We start from the raw sequence: 21930 nt of genomic DNA, 5'->3' as shown, positions 1-21930 counted from the left end.
CGGTTTTATTTATGTTCTGAAATGTTACGCAACAAAAATATTTTGATTGGTCAAATTTGTAAGAAAGAACTAAAAGATTTTATTTAAGACCAATGAAATGTGACGACTGAAAGCGTCACGCGGAATTCAGAGCTATTACTGTAAAGACGCATGTATTCCGCGTGCGGTTTCCAGATGTAGATAACAAAACCGCCTAGAAGCGGTGTAAGATAACAATCGGCGGACGCAATAATGCAGAATGAGTTAAAGCAATTAACCCGCCCTCTGATCTTTTGCCAAGTTCCTAAAAAAATCTGAACGTATTAGTGGCATTGGTCTGCTGATGCGTCAAGTGTGGTGTGCTGTTTGTTTTGTGCTTGTCACCTTCCACTTTCAGCCTCCAGCGCTGGCTAGCCTTCCGGTGAACAAGGAGTTAAGTGCGTAAGTCTTGTCTTCCCTGCCAGTACATAGCCTCTCTGCAGACAAGCCCTTTTGCAGTTACTCCCAGTTGGCGCCACACGGTAACTGAGCACCTTGCTGCCTCAGGCAGAACTGCAGGGGACTCGGAGGAGGTCTGCCCCCAGAATAACGTGGGGAACAAATGAGCTAATACTCAAGACAGTATATCAAGGAACAGTGAGACCCCATTTAGAGTATAGCTCAACTGCCTGGTCCACTACTGCAAAATCTAACCAACAGACTCTAGACAAGGTTCAGAACGAAGCATTGCGGATCATGACAGGACTGGTGCTACAAAGTCTACACCAATCTCCTTCATGGAGAAGCTAACAGGTACACAGCCGTTACAAGACAGGAGACATGCAAAGGTCCTGCTTCAAGCAGAGAAGTTCAGGTACTTTCAAGACCATCCCATGAAAGCCAAGCTAGATGGCAACACCAAAAATCGGCTCTGACGCAGCAGCTTCGTTTATGAGGCAAAGAAACTCAACCGAGAGTTCAAAACTGAGCTGAACATACCAACGACTCCTCTAGGTAGTGAAGACATTATAAACTCACTAGCGAATGATCTTTGACAATATTTTGCAATCTAAGATACAACATACTATTGGAAAATCATTTCTAGATGAAAAATTTCTCGTTTTTGTTAAACTGATGAAGTAAATTGAAAGTCAACAGAAAACATTGAATTGACTGATAATTTGTCATAAATGTAAATCTTACTAAAATATGTCAACTCACTATTAGTACGGGGGCCAATAATGTCTACCATGCACCTCTCCCAAGACATTTTTTTCGTAGGTACCAAATTGTTCAGCAGGACCAACTCTTTCAAAATAAAAAAAAATGTTCCCATGAAAAAACTCTTTTGAACTATATATGATTTCACTGTTTCCATGGCAACCATTCATGTTTGGAAAGGACAACCATATTGATGATAATCAGTCATATCTTGGTCAGTTTTGGTGATAAAACAATGAAAAATGGTGTAAAAATGGAGCAAAGCTATTTGCCTTTAAATAACAGCACTTTTATGTTAATTAACTAATTTACATATTCATGGATATTAATGAAAATGTTACAAAATGATAAAATTTTGTTAAAAAATAACATTTTCTAAGTTTAAAATCAATTTAGATGTACCAATCAGTTTTGATCTGGTCTTAAAGTCTCTCGGTGTTTTCTATAATATTATTTTGTTACTCTTATGGTAATTGGTAATTTGTTTTACTCCAAACTAGGTGTGCTTAGCTAATTTGCATAAAATAAACCAGTGCCACAAACAACGAATACAATTCTGAGACCACTAAAACTAAAATAAAATGATATAATTAATTGTTATCAGTGAAATAACGATTTTTATGTGATCTATAATGTTCGCAGACATAGCGTTAACACTTAACTGACTGAAGGAGGAATAATAATGTAACATACATTACACATGTTACGTTATCATTTCAACAACCTTGTTTCATTGCATCAATTATTCAGAAAATTTTCCAGACACAAAATTAATATTAGTTTTTTATGCTATAAGAGTATAATACGTTTCTTTACTTGTCAGACAGTGAGATGTTTTTCCGTAACACACTTTAAAATACGTTACTACGTCTACGTTACTACTACCATTGCTTTTTAAAAAGATATTGAAGAAGAAATTGAATGACCCGCCCGCTTAGCTCAGTAGGTAGAGCGTCGGTCTACGGATCGCGGGGTCGTGAGTTAGATCCTCGGGCGGAGCGTATGTTCTCCGTGACTATTTGATAAACGACACTGTGTCTGAAATCATTAGTCCTCCACCTCTGATTCATGTGGGGAAGTTGGCAATTACTTGCGGAGAACAGGTTTGTACTGGTACAGAATCCAGGAACACTGGTTAGGTTAACTGCCCGTCGTTACATGACTGAAATACTGTTGAAAAACGGCGTTAAACCCAAAACAGACAGAAGAAATTGAAACCATAATTGTCATATACTGATTGATCTAAACTGTTAGGGGTAATTTTAAAGATATTTTTCTTCTGTTATTTCAGAAATTGCCTAAAATATATATTGCACCATCCATGTAACTATAATTTTAGATGGAAATATTCCGTTTCAATAAAACACACAATAATATTTGCATTCATATGATCATACAGTTGAAATGTACAGTCTTCCTGTAATCAAAAATCCAGTTTTATAAAAAATACGTTTAGAATTTAGAATCAAGATATAAGAAATATGTTAAACTTGACAGATATGAAATAAAGAAGACTATTGTAGTCATTTTGAAACATTTACAAGAATGACAGAATGTACAAAATGTTTCTTTAATATTTTAAACTGTACAGACAAGGACTAAATTGCACCAAGAGAAACACTAAGAGAAACTATGCATCAATCATAACAAATAAAGTTTGATTATCAAGTGAATTTGGTATATAGAGGCTATGATGAAGGCATGACCTGTCTTGGTCTAGCAAGAGACTTGAGAGCATGATATAAAATGCTTCAGAATCAAGGTGTAATCAAATGTCATTCATAAAGAATAAATAGAATTCTGGAGAGCCTATGATCTTCTTTTGTCAGTTGCTTTCAATTTTATAAATAATATGTTATAAAGCAACACATTATTCAGAACAGCTAACCAACAAGAGAGCAAATATGCTATAGTAGATAACATTAAAGTGAAAATATCGTAAGTCACATGGTTGTAAAATGTCTTCGCTAGTGATGCTAGATTTTCTGGTCTTTTTGGATCATGTTTACTTAAACAGAATTCCGTTTTAGCTGGTGCTTGGTGATGTAAGGTGTGTTTCTCATGTCATTATCTCCCATAAACAGACTTGATCCAACTGAGTCTGCTATTTATTTACTTGGCTGCAAACTTTGCTTCCAAAGCATCTGCAAAATGTTTTTAACAACTCTTAAGTGTCGTTCAGAAGGCACTCAGTAGCTCTCTAGCAGTTTTGAATAGCATTAAATATTTGTTTTCTTAACAATTTTGGTTTTCAACCACTTAATATTGTTCACATGAATATTTTATTAGTATGCACATAAATATCTAAATACAATGCATGTGTTTCTGAATTTCAAAGACAAAATGCTTTATTTCTCACATAAATGACTGCATAGATACACTTCACAATCACACAAAACAAAGATAAATATTGATTAAAAACACATTTTCTATGTAAGACAGCCCCAAATTGTACCCTATTATCAGTGTATGGCTGTTTGCAGGGATGTGTACATAATTAATATATACAGAATATATACATAAAATACATAATCAATGTAAAATGTGATTATTGAAAACAATATTGAAACAATCAAATAAAAGAAAAACATAATTAAGAAATTGTTATAAGACTTAGTATGATAAAACTGATAGATACATTAATTCAAAATGAAAAAGGAACATTGAGAGTGTAATGATATTTCAGATGATTACTTTGTTGACAAAAGTAAAGAAAAAATGTTAGAATTACTACTTAAAAATTTAAACAAATCAATGATATCATAATATTGATAACAATGATTCAGGTTTCTTCCTACATACTTCTAAATATAACAAAGTACAGTGGTAACGTATGTCAAAGTGCCGTTATGGAAAAAAATCTCATTGCTTGAGAAGCATAGAACTATATTATTTTATAAGAGTATTTAATAACTTGATAACTAAATATTCCTATACTATTTTTTTTTTAAAGAAAATAACAATACAATAAAACAACATTACTGGAATGGTAACGTAACATGTGTAAAGTATGTCAGAAACAGATTCCTCCTTCAAATAAGTATTTACACTATATTTTCATATGATGCAGCTCAAATTATCACCAGTTTATTGATCACAGTTTATTTCATCATTTTGTTCAGTTTTAGTTATACCTCGTTTCCAGAGATGTCTGTGTTAGCATAGTTTCGTTATGTGCAAATTAGCTAAAATACCTAACGTAGAAAATACTATTCTAGAATACACTTAGAGACAGTAAAACCAGATCAAAACTGTACCATATATATTTTCTAAATAATTGATGTAATAAAACAAGGTTATTGAAATGGTAGCGTAACATGTGTAAAGTATGTTACATACGGATTCCTCCTTCAGATAGATGTTTAAACTATATTTCTAAACAATATAGCCCACATAAGCGTTATTTTATTGACAACAATTAATTATATTAATTTATTCATTTCTCGTATCCTGAGAGTTTGCTTGTGGCAGCGTTTCATTTTATGCAAATTAGCTACATATACCTATTTTTTAGTAAAATAAATACCATCAGAGTTACAAAATACTATCTAAAAAACACCGAGATACTATTTAAGCATATCAAATCTGTTTTGTACATTTAAATTGATTTAAAACTTAGAAAATATTATTTTCTAATAAAATTTTGTCATTTTGTAACATTCTAATTAATATTCATGAATATGCAAATTAGTTAATCAACATAAAAATTTGCTACCTAAAGGTCAATGTCCTAGCTCTAATTTGATACCATTTTTATTGTTTTATCACCAAGATATGACTGATTATCATCTATATGGTTGTTTCCAAAAACAGAACGGTTGCCATGGAAACAGTGAAATCATTGTTCAAAAGAGTTTTTTTCATGAGAACATTTTTTTTATTTTGAAAGAGTTGGTCCTGCCGAACAATTTGGTACCTATGAAAAAAAAAAGTCTAGGGATGGGTGCATGGTAGACCTCATTGCCGCCCCCCCCCCCCCCCACCCCCACCTATTTGGAAGTCGAGATATCTTCGGGAATTCACTTCCTGCGATTTTTCAGAAACAAGGAATGCCATTGTTCAGATATGACGAATTAATTGTCTGCTTACATTTCATATTTGGGCAACATTCTTTTGGGTATTAGCAAATTTTCAATATTTACAGATGCTGATAATATTTTTCGTAACGATAACGTCCTCGGCATTAAACTTGAAATAGCTACCTTGACATAAATCTAGAACTGCAGTGGTACAGGAAACGGATAGAAAAAATAGTAGAACTTGCTTTTGGTCAGGAGTTATGCTCAAGTTTTTTAATATGACATGTGTACATTTACTGAGATTACCCATTTGTGTTTGAGGCTTAAACGACATATATACTTGACAAAAATTTATGAATCATGTGACGTGACACTTCCTATAAAAATCTGGTATTAATGATAAAAATTTTGATACTTTCAAGAGTATCATGAGTCCAAATGTTAGCTGAGGCAAAGAATACAGTAGTTAAATTTCTGTCAAGTCATCAATAATGTCTTTAATAGTTGTAATATCCTTGCGGATAACTTATTAAGCTTTAATCACTTGGTTTAAGTGTTAAAGAAATAGTATATGTTTTCTCTGGCAAGAATAGTTAGTGTTGTATTGTTTTATTTCATATCAACAAAAATATATGCGCATAAATTATTATTAAATCGGTTTGAATCAAATAAATGTATAGTTGTGGATGGATATGGATATTGTAACATAGTTTAACTTTACTTAATGTATCTTCTAGGGATGGTTACGCTGGCTATTGCACACAGTCGTACAAAAATACTTGCTATAAATCGGACACCTACTATACAAGCTGCGGGGTGTTTGGTTGGAGCAGATGTCCAAAGCACAGGTAAATTATAGTTATATGTTGACCAATCGGTTTCCAGATAATAACTCAAGAACGCTTAGGCCTAGGATCATGAAAGTTGATTGGAAGGTTGGCCGTAACAAGAGATGACCTCTATTGATTTTGAGATTAGTAGGCCAAAGGTCAAGGTCACAGTGACCAGCAACATTTAAACGGTTTTTGGACAATAACATGAGAACACTTGGGCCTAGGATCACAAAACTTTATATGGTGGTTTATCATGACCCGCAAATGACTCCTATTAATTTTGACTTTAGTAGGTCAAAGGTCAAGGTCACAGTGACCCGGAACATTTAAACATTTTCTGGACGATTACTTGAGAACGCTTAGGCCTAGGATAACGAAACTTAATGGGAAGGTTAATCATGACCAGCAGGTAACCCTACTGATTTGAGGTCAGTAGGTCAAAGGTCAAGGTCACATTGACCAAGAACAGGTCTACGGTTTCAAGATGATAACTCAATAATGCTGAGGCCTAGGATCATTAAAGTTGGTAAGGTGGTTGGCCATGATCCGCAGATGACCTCTATAGATTTTGAGATCAGTAGGTCAAAGGTAAAGGTCACAATGATCTGGAACATTTAACGGTTTGCGGACGATAACTTGAGAACGCTTGGACCTAGGATCACGAAACGCAATAGTATTGTTGATCATGACCAGCAGATGATCCCTGTTGAGTTTGAAATCAGTAGGTCAAGGGTTAAAGACACAGTGACCCGGAACAGTTGAACCGTTTCCGAGTGATAACTTGAGAACGTTTAGGCATATGATCACGAATCCTAATAGGAAACTTGATCATGACCAGCAAATGACTCCTGTTTATTTTGAGGTCAAAGGTCAAGGGGGTGTCATTTTTTGATCTACGAGCTCTTGTTCAATATTTCAGTCTGTCTGTCCGTGTCTATACCTGTCAATATCCCAACACATTTATCAGTTTCTTGCCTTCCGCACCATTATTTAATGTTGTTTAAATTTGCGTAAGTATCATTTCATTTGACAGTAAAGAAATATTCAACAGTGTTTCCTCAGGGTCAAGAACAGGTTTAAACCTTCAGAACAAGGTCAGATGTGACTAAAGGCCGATAGATTATATAAATAGAGGATATTATATGAGTGTCTTTTCATACTAAATTTATTAAACGAGTTGAATTAAATAATAAAATGCGAGGCTCTGCCGAGCATGTTATCAATTTTATTCAACGAGTTTGATAAATTCAAGGTGGAAAGTCACAAATGGTATATTCTTTTTATCACATGTTAGCCTTTCCTGTCGAAACATAAAAAATTCTACTTTCTTTTACTATATAAACAAGTCAATTTGACCAACATCTCCTATACTATAAACGACGTCGACTTCAAAGTTTTATTACACTAGTGTATTATCATTTTTATTTAATGGCGTTATTACACTCCCGCGACGTCAAACATGTGATAAACATAGTTATTAGCCATAAGCTTGTCATCATTACAAAAACTTTAAGATGTTCCCTTAATGTAGGCTTATCGTTTGCAGGACATGATGTTAATATGATTTAACAATTATATAAAACAATATTATACACGTGACGTTTTAAATTCAAGTTAATCGTGAGTCAATGGCAAAGATAATTTTGTAGTATCCGCAAACGCAAAGTCTAAAATGTCTTGTTATAAAAGAAGATGTCAAAAAGTTTCTGCGTAAAATGAAATCGCGTTGTTACGTTTGAAATATGATTTTACGGTTTCTTATAGCCGCCGTAATCCTATTTTGTTGATTCCACGTCAAAGGTCATGTCACCAATTTTGAAAAAAATGACACATTAGATACATTTATATCAAATAATTTCTATATCAAGTACTTTAATATTCTAAGAACACAGTGTTAGTGTTTCTTATTGTCAACAGAATAAAGGTCAATGCCATTTGAGAAGAATTGCATTTTGACATTCACAAGTATTTAAAGTTAATCCTGTTAAAAATCACCGTTAAAATAAAGCATATAACTTTGTAGATTTGTAGAAAACAGTCTAATGAACAAATTCGCCCGTTAGTTAGACTCGATGGCCAAATATTGTTGAGATACGAATGGATATAAAACCATGAAATATTTAATGACCAGCTGGTCACTAATCCACTCGCCAAGCTTCGCCGAATTCCGTAAACCAACGAAAACAGTGTCACGTGACAAAAATTTAAATACGTCGAAAACAACAATGGCTGATCGGTCGTGATAGGATTTTGTGTAAAGACGGCGGATAAATGCAGAAATTTACAAATATTTTGCTTTTCGATGCCATTTCTACAAACAATACATTAATGTTATAAAATTAAGCCTGTTGTTAAATAAAAGGAAAGGCAGTTTACCAGAAAATGCGATACGAATGTGCTAGACATGTTGTTGTTTTGTTTCTTAAAATAGATTAACAATCATTTAGCGTGGCTCGTATTACGGTCCCGTACGTTTCACAATCAATTTGTCTACATCTGCACAGTAGTCCCTAGCTAAAAGTTCAGCTCAGAGATGTTTATATAATATGCTTTTACGGATCTCTGAGCTTAAATGAATCCCGTACTGACACCTGACCAGGAATCGTTCCAGAAGTCTGTCACGCTATAATTTTATCAAATGCAATGGACTCACCTTTTACTATACAATATTTCTAATCAATTTTCCTTTTGATCTGGCATAAATAACCCATGCAACACAATTTGAACACAAGTTTCAAATTGGTACCCCTGTCTGCAATATTTTGTCCGTCATTGCTGTTGTCACCCGATCAGGGTACTCTTCATTTTGAAAAACCAATAGGCAGTAGAGAATCGTTATTTATTGACATTTTCTAAGAAATTGTATGTTGTTTTATAGATTTTATGTGATTAAATTAAATTCATAAATAAGTAAAATTTTGATACTGATTTTCAAGAATAACCACGTGCTCTGAACTGTTGCATGACATCATGAGTTTCTCACGAAAGACTGTAACCTAATGAATGCGACCATCAGAAAATAAAAACAGTGTCAGTAAAGTTATGTTAGCCAGAACTAGATAGTCCCCATTGTCAATGACTGACTGTTACTGGGAAACTGTCTGGTCGACACTTTGATGATTAAGCCTTTATTGAAAACACAAATTAGTGTGCAATATCAAAATCAGCACTATTATTTTACAAGTTACAGGTTAAAAGATGATAAAACATATATTTCAGGTTTGAACATCAGTAATCTAGGCCACTCCGGAACTCATTAAGGGTAGAACTAAATTTAACACGATATGGTAGGTTGTTTCAGAGTCTAGTGGTTCTTGGGGAAAAACTGAGTTCTTATGATAATTGGTGCGAGAGGAGGGAATATAAAAGTGAAGGTCCTCAGAGTCTAGCCGGTACTGGTGATCTACAAAAAAACAACAACAAAAAAAACCCCCAAAAACAATCGAATGACGGATTTTATATAAAAGAATCAGGGATGTAGAGATGTGAAATTTCTCCTTGTTTCTAACGTTTGCCAGTACAGTTAACATTTCTGTGATGCTTCATCTACAGACATAGTTGATTTTAACATATCTGGCGGCAGCCTTTCGTACTCTTTCAATTCCATATGTTAGAGATTGTTGAATGCCAAACAGTTGAGCAATATTCCAATTATGGTTGAACATGTTTTATACGGAGTTTCTTAGATTTGTACATTTATTATCTGTTTGATAATTTCTTTTCATGTATTTTAGGGTCTTGGTTTTTTTTTTTTGGGATCTAACACTGCTGGTTTGCCTAAATATTAAGAATTTTTATAGTTTTAAATTCATGGATATGTAGCTTATAGCGAAAAGCAATGTTTTTTTTATTTCCTTTAATATACCCTAATCACTTCGCTTTATCGAAATTCAACTCCTTTGACTGGGTCTTTTTCCAAAGCTCTAAATTATGGAGGTGCTGCTAGAGAGTCTCACAATCATGCATGATATTTATAGTGAGATAAACTACTGTATCATCAACAACGAGTCTTACGGTGCTTTTAAGTGAGCCTGACAGGTGACTGATATGTTAAGAAAAGGCAAGGCCTAAGGACATTCCCTTGTGGTACCCCTGATACCAAATGTTGTATATCTGATTGAAGGCCTTTTGTGTTCGTATTTAAAGGAAATATTTAATCCACATGGATGTTTTTCTATATATACCTAATTGAAATAGCTTGTAGACCAGACGATTGTGATCGACTTTGTCTTGTCAAACGATTTGATAAAGTCCATTACTATTAGGTCTGTCTATTTACTAGCTTCAAGGTAATCAAAAATTCTTGACTAAAATTTAACAATTGAGATTCACAACTGTGCTTTGAGCGGAAGCCATGTTGGAAGGAATTAAGCAAATTTTATTATCTAGATGATTAATAATATTTGATACTAAAACATGCCCCATCAGTTGGAAGCAATTGCAAGTAAGAGAACAGGTTTGTGATTGCTGGCTTTGCTTCGTGGGCCCTTTATGTATACAGGGACAACGATAGCCGTCCTCCAATCTTGTGGAACACTGCCGGTACCAAGTGAAGACATGTAAATTTCAGTCTCATTTTTATAGAGGAGCAGTGTTTAAGCTGTGGGCGGACATTGTGTTGTAAGCTGTTTCTTTTACTTTCCTGTTTTTTTGTTTGTTTTTTGTTTTGTTTTGTTTTGTTTTTTTCCCCTTCTGATGAATCTTAGTGAATTGTTTGCTTTTGATGTGATGTTATCAACATATTCTGACCAAATGAGATACATGTATTTACTTAGTGTGACGCTCAGATATTTAGCAGCGTCTCTAGTTTTCAGTGGGGGAGAGAGAGGAGATAGATAGAGAGAGAGAGAGAGAGAGAGGGAGAGAGAGAGAGAGAGAAGACTTATTATTGTCAATAATTAGTTCCAGTTTATCAACCGAAATATGAAAGAAAAAGTAAGCATATTACATGATATTCAAACGATGATGTGAACTTCTATAGAAGACATTTTTATTATTCACACTTATTGTATATGTGTCATACGATGACAACAATATTGCACGCAGACATAAAATTAGCCTTTTTCTATATTCGAAATCATTTCCTGTTTATGTGCGACTGAAAAGTAAAGAAAAGTAAAGAAATCGGTTGAAAACATAACAGTTGAATGACTGCAGTACAATGTAATACAAAACTGCCGTACGAATAGCCACCTGCGGTTTATTTCACTATTCATACGGGACCGTACGATTAGCCACTTCCTTTAGCGTAGTTACGGATGTATCCGAATGATGGCGGTTGTGTCACTGAAACCGAAAGTAACATTTTTTTATATCCGTCTCCATCAGTGGAATCTATCAATTTACAAGTCAATTTATCCAGCCAATGTCTTCGTGAACGGATGTTTTATGCGTTGCTTTAGAAAAATGACATTCCTATTACTTTCACTACGTAATCTTATCTGGCCAGTATTATAACTTTAACCAATTATTATCTTATATAAAGAATGCGGTATCCTTTGTTCAGTTCTCATGGTATTACTTTGCTTTGATGTCATATTGTTTTAACCAATTGTATAGGACTCATTTGAAAATGAGACATATGTTGTCTGCCCGCCTCAAAGCATAACTCCAATTTGTCTCCATACATGCATATATTCATAATATTGAACTAAATTTAAAAAGAAGAGTTTATAAAAATCTACAAAACGAGTAGTCTTTGTTTGTTTGTTTTGGGTTTAACGCCGTTTTTCAACAGTATTTCAGTCATATGACGGCGGGCAGTTAACCTATTCAGTGTTCCTGGATTCTGTACCAGTACAAACCTGTTCTCCGCAAGTAACTGCCAACTTTCCCACATGAATCAGAGGTGGAGGACTAATGATTTCAGACACAATGTCGTTTATCAAATAGTCACGGAGAGCATACGCCCCGCCCGAAGATCGAACTCGCGACCCCGCGATCCGTAGACCAACGCTCTTACCTACTGAGCAAAGCGGGCGGCCAAACGAGTAGTCAGGTGATTAGAGGGGCATTATGGCCCTTGCACTTATTAACATTATCATGTTCTTCACATTTTATCGTCACTTATAAAACCCTGATTAATACATACGAAAAACCATTGCCGCGAAAATGTCAACTGATGTATACCTTTTTATTTAAAACTTGTCTTTTTGTATTCAGCCCGTTTAAACAAATTTCATTTCGTCGATGATAACATCTGAAACTCGTCGTCAAATATTTTGCTTGATGTTTTAATTCTTATACGTAATAAGTTCAGCATGTCGTCAGGTTTAAAGGCTGCCTGCCGTTGATTCATCTATGGTGGCTAGTTTAGAATGTTTCGTGATGTTGCGTTAGCTTGCGTGCGGTTTATAAAACACGTTTCTTTGTGTCGTTCTGGTACACACGCCAACACACCATAACAAAATTTTAAACATTTTGTTTGTTGTATTGGTACGCACGCCAACGCGACAAAACGAAATTGATAAAGATACACAGAACGCGGCAGAAGAATGCATTTAATTTAGTATTTAACAGGGAGCTCGAGTAACGTAAAAACTTTTATACCTTTGATGGATTCTAAGACTTTCAATGGAAGATAACGAGGCACAGCTGTTGGCGAGAGAGTGTTTTTCTTGTAGTGAAGAGAGAACGTCAACAGGTTGCTCAAAGTTACTTATCAATTTTAAGTCCCTAAAGAGAGGTTTCCAGCTAGATGAAACAAAAATGTAACATTTTTTTCAAAGAAAATTCTAGAAAGGAATTGGAAAAACAGAAATGTCAAAGGTTTAAAAATCATTAAAATTTTGGTTACAATAAATAATGTACATAAGCCGATTATCAGCTGTTTTGCAAAAGTTTGATAGAACGGTTATAATCTTACTTTTCTTATTTCTTTACTTTTCAATGGTCAGCTGTAAGTACTAGAAAAGAAGTCGATTTCTATCCTTGATGCGAACCCAAGGTACGGGGAACACCTTAAAAATCCGAATTAAGCCTAATTGCTGGAAAACAGTCTCAATTTTGCATTAAATATGAAAATGACATACCATCTTTTTCTTAAAATGGTGTTTATAATAAAATGCTGATAAGAAAATACTAGTTTTACATGAGTTAAAGCAATTTTCACGAAGTATTTCTTTTTAGGTTAAAATGTACTGAATGTCTCCGCTACTATTTTCAATGTAAAATGACAGTGCATAGCATCTTTTTGTCGGCATTTCCAGCCTTTCACGTTTTGCGAGATAGTCATTGTCTTAAAGGTTTGTCTATAGACAATAAAAAAATAAAAAAAATATTGGATTTTCCATAATGCAATGAAACCATGGTCACGTGACTGAGATACATGATAAAAACAATAATATTGCAAAGGAAGACATCGGCAGGTACATACATTCACTTTCATTCTATCCAGCGGGTTCTACACAAACTTGGAAGAATATAACGTTACGTAGCTTTAAATCATCCACAGACATTCTTCTTTAAAATAAAGTATTAATACAGCTCATATCTGGCATGAAAATGACCTTTACTAGGCGGGAAAATAGCATTATATACTGATATGGACTACTTTTTTGGCTTAATTGGCAAATTATTACCTTCGTTCCTTATTTGGCATGAAGATAGTAATTCGCTGGATATGCATCCTTGGTCCACTCGAATGTAGTCTATTTTATTTTAATATACAGTGCAATTTTCCCGCCTAGTATAGGCCATTTTCATGCCAGATATAAGCTTTGTCAATTCTTGATTGCAAAGAGGAATGTCTGCGGATGATTTTAAGCTAAGTTATATGCTTCAAAATTTGAGCCGAAGCTGTTGTGTAAAATGAAAGTGAAAGTAGGATTTCCTGATGTATACCTACGTGATATTAGCGTTTTCATCACGTGTCTCAGTCACGTGATCATGTTTTCACTGCATTATGGTCAACCCCATATTTTTCTGGTATTTCTTGATTGCCTAAAGACAGACCTTTAAGACAAGGATAGTCTCGCAGAAAGTGAAAGGCTTGAAATGCTGATGAAATATGTTATGCATTGTTATTTGTACATAAAAAATAGTAGCGGAGGCGAATAAACCCTTCTAACCTATTTGAATACTTTCTTACGAATCTCCATTTACTTTCTTTTGAGTAGTGAATGGCTTCTTTGTAACAAAATCGTCAAGCTTGCTTTGACGCTTTACCTTATTTCATATGAACGTCTTATTGGCTATCATTTGCATATTCTTTAAAAAAGTATTTTTTAATATTTACAAATGAACACGTGCATATAAGCAATAAATACAATTGTCACGGTCCAGTGGTTTTCGTCATAAGCTTCAGACCATTGTAGGACAAAATTGCAATAAAATTGTCAACCAAAAAAATTTTACATAAAAGTCTACTTATGTTTTACAAAATAGGTCAATGTCTTCATGTTTAACATGCAAAATTGCTTAAAACAATAAAGTACGACGCGCTCCAGTAATTTTGCATCTAACATCAAACAAATATATGTATCGCATTGGCATTTAAAAGACAAATATTTGTACAAAATATTTTTAGAATTAAATATTTTTTTTTAAAAAAGTACAATGGAAAACTCCACTGGTAGAGTTTCAAATTTGGCCTATATAGTGTTAAATACTTCATGCAGCGATGGGTTCTACATCAGAATTGCAATATTATGATATATTTACATTCGCCCTATTCTTTCCAATTGAAACCTTTGATGTTCATTTTGAATGAACAGTTAAAGGAAAGGCGCGAAATTTACGTTATCGCTGCTTTGTGATAACCGACCGCTGTTTTGACGATGTCCGCATATAGTCAGGGAGAACGTTCCTTAGATGACGTCGCAGTTGTTCCGTCTGGTGAACAGAATGGCCGGGAAGCTGATTTAAATGTTAAATGCTACAAATTATATGCAATTCATAATATTATATTGTTTACAAATGGAAAGGGAATATAATGTGAATATAAGAAATTAAACTATTTTTTTTCGGTGTTCATACGAAATGAACGACAGAATAGGATCGGCAAATTAAACATGAATCGCTAACGCGATTCATAGATTTACCGATCCTATTCTGTCATTCATTTCGCATGAACATCGAAAAAAAAAATTTTCTTTCTTAAATAATACGCAAGAATCATATAAAACAAATACTCTTCTATAAAGTATACAATCTTTCGTCTTATAACCTACACTAGTAGCCTTCTGGTGAACGCCTATTGTGTCTGGTCTTGCTGGTGGAAAACGGAGTTGTAGGGTTTCAACTAGAGTAAAGACTGAGTTATTAATAAGACATTTTACCCAGGATCACGGACCTGATCCCAGGATGGAAATAATCTTAGCTATGTCGGGGACTTAGGGTAAATGCTTTTCGGTCCAATCGACGAAGGTTGACACCATGACAACTGAGACAGCAGTGTTTGAATTCGATTCTTCTTCCATCTCGACCTGCGAGTGATCTAAACCCAGGTCCAGTTTGGAAAAGAATTTGGAACCTATTAGAAGGTCAACCGTGTCGAATATAGACAGCGAGTATGCATCTTTCACGATCTGGAATTTAGTATTCGATAGTCTAAACAGAAATGAAGCAAATCATCTTTCTTCATACCAAAACAACATGGGATGAAAAGGGGCTATTGCTCTTTCTAATGTCACTGCTATCAAATATTTCTCGGAGATACTGGCGTACTTCTTCGAACATTTCCGGAGGAATCTGCAACTCCGTGGACGATTTGGTGTTTCAATTGATTATTACAACCATGGAAAAATGTGTTTTCAGTTACCAAGAACCTGGGGTACACAAAGCAACTGATAGTTTCTCAATATCAATACTCAAACCAAGATCCTCAAACGAACTAGAAGTAGTAGATGGAGGTGTCGTGTCAGAGGCAAGATTATCTACTAGAGCTGTCAGAAGACATATTCTTAATATCAACTTTCTGAACATAATGACTAAAATGGAAAAAGTGGAAACTCCACAGGTCGCTTAACACGACAAAAACAAAAATGTTGCAGGCTTGGTTTGACTGAGCCTTGTCATGGGCGGTAGTGGAAATGCATGCTACCATCCACGTCCTCTTGCCCCAGGTTGAGCAGAACTAAACGTTTACACATGCTACAAGTAAAAAAACAATTTAGAGACATCCGCAGCTGTATTAATACGGCGGTGCACATGGAACCTTCAATGATACACTAGCGTAAAATTCCATGACAAGCAGCGTATATCCCCAGTTAAAATGGTGGCTTTGCCCGTAACCAGAAAGCAATGGGCAGAACTTAACTTGGGACCTGAAGTTATGGAGCCTGCATATCACAGGAACTGCCAAAAGACAAAATTTAAAAGTAGACACCATATCCAAGGGGATATTATACGATACCCAAAGCTATTAAAGCGGGAATATTGGAACCACCCGGGCCAAAATGTTCAAGCTGAGAAACTAAACAGTACCAGTAACACGACATAAAAGTCGTGCTGAACGATCTGAGAAGATCGAAATACAACAGCCCTGATTGAATGTACGGGGATACTTTTTAAGACTTTTTGCAATCATGTTCTTATACATGGACTCGTAGGGTCCAAGTTTAACTGTATGCTCATTAGTAGACTTAACAGTGACCGTTTGACAAATAAGACAATCAGAAGCCATTTTCCATGCGTCTGGCAAAGTATTTGCTACTGGTGCTGCAGCCGACTTGGTACGTCTAATAATGTTGGTGCCAAAAATAACTGGTCAAGACTTGTTACAATAAGTATCAAGAACAACGAAAATTTAAAATCTAAAAATGGTACTGCAAATGAAGCTTCAAGCCAGCCCGAAATATTGAAATAAATACCGTTGGAAACTGAAACATTCAAATTAACGCCAATGTCAAATAGATCAAATTAACGATGGCTTGTTAGACAATGACTGATAAAAAGAATTTTGGAAAGTTGTACCCATGGAAGTACTGTTATTAATATCAGTATCAGAAGCATTTCAATAACCTGTAAGTCTGTCAGTGAGACTACCTAAATATGCAACAACGTAAATGAATTTTGACATAATATCATCAGGGTTTGGTCGAGTACAAGTGTCAGTACTCGAGGCGAGTATTAAACAACTTTGTACTTTCTCATGTGAGTACCGAGTACTGATTTTGCAAAAACATTTGAGTATCACTTGAGTATTACTCTCAGTATTCTCGGGTACTTTATGGGTACCATGGTAAAGATTCAGAGTTACTACATGTAGTGAATTTTATACCAACCAAATAGTCACAGGCATATACTTCTTAATCCGTCAGTTCTACGCATTGTACTTTTAAATGATAATAGTTGCTCCATTTCACATGAAAACTTAACAGCACATCAGTGCCATTTGACAAAAAGTACTTTTTTGATTATATCCAAATTTTCACTACTAAGGCTTAGCAGTTGTTACTTTTAAATATCTGTTAGTGTTTTATTTGATTTTTAAGTTTCTGGATTGGGATTTCGTATGCATTTGCAAAATTGAGAGGGGTTAGGGGATTTCGTTCTACACTTCAGAGTTTCAAGTGTTCCAGTTCCTGATACTGGCTTTAAACATTTTCCATTGAATCCTTGAGAGCTTTCAAAAGTAGGGTATTGGGCATTACACTAAGATCCATTTTTTTTTTCCTAATGTTGGGTGGTAACAAGTATGGCTAGACTGTCGGATTAGACTTGTTGTTTCTTAGAAACTTCATAGAATTTCACACAATTCCTTCACATTACCAACGATAGCATAGGGTATGCCAAAATGTTAGTGTACTGATTATTTTGACATGTTCCAGTGATAAATACTAGGTTAATTAAATTGCCCAAAACCTGTGATTTAAGTGACTGCTGTTTTGGCAAGTGTTAATTTTGAAATATCAATATAAGAATTAATCTGTTAATCTGTACAGGTGATAATGACATAAATGGTGTTTATACATACTTTATATAATGATACAAAAGATTAAACGAAATATTTCAGAGTAGGTCAAAATTGAATGCCAAATACTTAGTACTTTTCAAATATAAAAAATATTCATGAGTAATGCACATAGTACTCAAGAGCACTGAGTATTTTAGAAAAGTACTCAGTACTCATGAGTACGAGTACCAATACGAGGAGTGTTCGAAAAGTATTGTGTATGGTGGTCTGTAGCCTTGAAAACTGATGGAAACGTGCATGTTGTCATTTCATAATATTTCCCGTGGTGGGAAATGCATAATTTTAGTCTATGGATCCATTTCCGGAAAGCGTCACTGTAGGCTGATTTTGGTATACTACGGGGGTACTGATGGACAGCAGAACCGAGAGCTGGTCGCGATCAGAAAGGAAGTTTTTCAGTTTTGGAAACAGAAAGAAGTCGCATGGCGCCAGATCTGGGGAATAAGGTGGATGTGGTAGCACATCTCTCCGACGTCAAAAACTATGTTACTGTACTAGAGATGTGCGCTGGAGCATTGTCATGCAACAGTCGAACATGTTTGAAACCTGTGACTGGGCGACGTTTCTTGTAGTACAACCTCTCCAGAGCAGCCCTCTCTTTAGCAAAAACCTCTCTATACCAACATCATCCAAATTTCCCTAAGCTGAAATATACTACCAAATTTACCTCTCCAGAACAACAACCTCAGCATAACAGTCAATATTTGTATCTCCCAAAGGATGTTGCTCTGCAGAGGTTGCAATGTACTTCTTTAATTTTTTCAAGATAACGTCACGGAAGTAACTACCAGTCACACTTTTATCCTTTTTTTACTGGAATCTGTACTGCTTTACCTTCAATGGAGAAGAATATGGCATATAAAACTTTCTTTGCACTCAAAGTGCGTTTTGCTTTTATTGGTCCTTTGGCCATGTTTGGTGGCCCATATTTTGTTCCTAACCTTTCTGACAGGTTCAAAATAATGCACCCAGGTTTCATCACCTGTAACAGCATTTGCAAAAACCTTTTTGTCGTATTTTGGAAACATTTTTAGCAATCTTTTGGCAGTTTCAACACGTAGCCTTTTTTGATCGTTAGTCAAAAGATGGGGTACCCACCCAGCAGAAATCTTTCTAACTTTCAAGATTTTGTTTGAAATAAAATGAACTGTTGATAGGAAATGCCCACAATGCGTGCAATATCGCGTACAGTATATCGAACATCATTTTGAAGAATTTCTGTGACTTTCAAAACATTTTGGTTAAACGTTGTTGTCTTTGGCCGACCTGATCTTGGGGCATTTTTAACAGACTCTACACCACAATATTTTTTTCCAACTGCGAACCGTCTCATAAGACACCCTACTAGACCATTACACGGGTTACTTCGGCAAAAAGCTCTTTCAAAGAACAACCGAGTTTACTGCGAACTTTTATATATGACCGAATTTACTCAGTATTTGTTATTCGTTTTCCAACCATTTTTGCTACAATGGTCAACGACTGTCCAAATTGAAATAGCGACAACTCGTTAAAACGGTTATTGAATGGATACATGTATATACCATTGTGTAAATGCTGCATAGAGGTAATCAGCTGTATAAACATCTTCGTGAAATTCCTCGTGGAAATGGCGTGTCACCACAATGCACAATACTTGTCGAACACTCCTCGTATTTTTCGTAAGTACTGATTACCGGCGAGTACATGTACTCATGATACTCGAGTACTCAAATACTCGACTCAATTCTGAATATCAGAAAGGGCAGTGGTGATTCTGCTTTTGAGTCGTATCTTGGCCTCGTAACGAACGTTCTTGACCGTGTGTAGGTTTCTGCTGTGTAGGTTTCTGAAAAAGCAATTGAGGCGGAAAATGCTGTGATTGCTGAGAAATAGGCATTGGAGGTCATGGAGAGGGCGTTGAGTGTTAAATGGAGCCATCGTGTCTAACCTGTTGCATAATAAATGCAAACATTTTGTCAATACTGGACTGCAGACTGTCTGCTGAATCTGTAGTTTACACGCCGCTCCAGAACTATTTTTGTAACTAAACACTAAACAAGTGAAACTTGATATTGCTACATGCACATAAGCATACATGTATTTTCTTGAAATGCTAGACTACTGACACACCGGTTACGGGGGCCATGCTATACAACGTCACCCTATGACATTAAAAGCATTGTAAAAGCGCTGCAACTACAGTAAAATTGTTTATTAGTACTTAACAAAATTAAGAAGCTCTGCATAGCAAACAAATATAATTTGTTTCAAATTGTTGATCTTGTTGATGTAGACTTTAAGGTTAGATTCAATTCCGTATAATTGGAAAGTGTTATAAATAGAAATCCGCTAACGTTTTGCTTGAAGTTACATTCATATTCCCTTTCAAGAAGTACATTAAATTCTCATCTTTGTCATCCTCTGTCTGTTGATGTGCCAAAGAAACAATTCTGGACTGATAATTAATCTTATAATGTACCTTTTCAAAAAAACAAAAAAACACACACAATATTTCACTATATATCACTTTGAATATTTTAAACTACATTTTGTAATTGGTTAAAAGTTTGACAACGAAAGTAGATAATTATTATTGGCTGCATGCTTCTTTAGAAAACTATTGTTGACGGTGAATTTAGTCGATTCCTGAATTGTCCGAGAAATAGCCTCCAACAAACTGTTCGCTGGTTGCTTTAAGCATTGCTTACTAGAGATAGGTAAACATATAAGGCTTTAAGTTCCTAAGTGATGTTTTCCTTCCACATTTTATAGGTAAATATCAGTAGCTTTTATTTAATGTATAGTATTGCATATATAAATATATGTCATAACACTCATATACAAGTGTCATTTCGGTTAAATAACTTCTTTAAGCTTTTCCAAAGATATATACCTATATATACTCTATTTTGATAGTCCCTTGTTTCACAAATGAATATAAACTGACAAAACTTAGATTTTGCAATCTTTATTTTGCCTGTGCCTAACATATTTTCATCAAAACTCATCACCCGATAAAGGCGCCTTTTCCTACCAGCGGAATATCCTTTTTTTCTGAAACATATGCGGATAGATATGGGTCTATTTTGGATTTCATTTTTTTATCAGGCCGGACCACACTTGTCGCTTGTGCGCCTCGTGTGATCCAGGCAAAGGAAAACCCACCTGGGACGAATAAAACATACCAGATCAAGCGACCGTTTTTTTGTTCACTTTTCTCCAAATTTGAAACCATAAATGTATAAAACTGAGAATGGATTTTTGTGTTTAAACAGGACAGTAAGCTACAGTTGTACAAAGTATAGACAGGTGTGTTGTTCCGGTTATACTGAAAGTGGCTGTAATACACGTAAGATTTTTACTTTTTGCGTCTTTTAGTTAAGAGTTTTATCTTCAAACAGCAGTAACAAAAACAAACCTTCAAGAAATTAAATCAGTACTTAAGGCAATTTCTATAACAAAATCTATCGTTTAATGGACAAAAGTCTACCATATGAAACATGGAAAAACACTACTTTTCACCTTTTATTCAAAGTATGACTGAAGCCCAGTGTGGCATTACAAATATGTTCTTTTAGAACAGACTTTTGTCGTCGGAAAATAGCAACAAAAGTAAAGTTAAGAAAGGTAATATTATACTGTTTCCAAAACACTTTCAAAAGTAATCTGTAATTATTATTCAGTTACTAGTTTCTACCCCCAACCATGATAACTTTGCAGCTATATGTTAAATGTACTCTGTATTGATAACTTTGAAATTACATTTGAAAAGTAAGCCTTACTGTGCAATTTCCACCCTCAGGTACACAAATCATATGTCAGCCTTTCAGTTTGAAGTTTTAATTGATATGTTAAAAAACACCACATTTATCAGTCAACAAATTATAGTAGTAATTGTACAAATCCCAAACTGTAGTTACCATATAACACCTTAAAAATAATTGTTACTTTAGTATCCTTTAGTAATCATACTAGTGGTCATTCGCAAAGTATCGGCTAT

General features: G+C 34.9%; 1 protein-coding gene across 1 annotated transcript in view; it reads left to right on the top strand.

Moving 5' to 3' along the window:
* LOC123547975 (uncharacterized) overlaps positions 1–21930 on the top strand; it is a 51267-nt gene that overhangs the window by 5884 nt on the left and 23453 nt on the right. The window contains exon 3 of the mRNA XM_053524127.1: positions 5936–6046. Within this exon, the coding sequence (XP_053380102.1) occupies positions 5936–6046 (111 nt within the window). The remainder of the gene's footprint in view (positions 1–5935; positions 6047–21930) is intronic.

Source organism: Mercenaria mercenaria, chromosome 15, assembly GCF_021730395.1.
Source record: "Mercenaria mercenaria strain notata chromosome 15, MADL_Memer_1, whole genome shotgun sequence".
NCBI classification, from domain to species: domain Eukaryota; kingdom Metazoa; phylum Mollusca; class Bivalvia; order Venerida; family Veneridae; genus Mercenaria; species Mercenaria mercenaria.
Note: the sequence above shows the minus strand (reverse complement) of the source record. Positions and strands in the feature narration are given on the sequence as shown.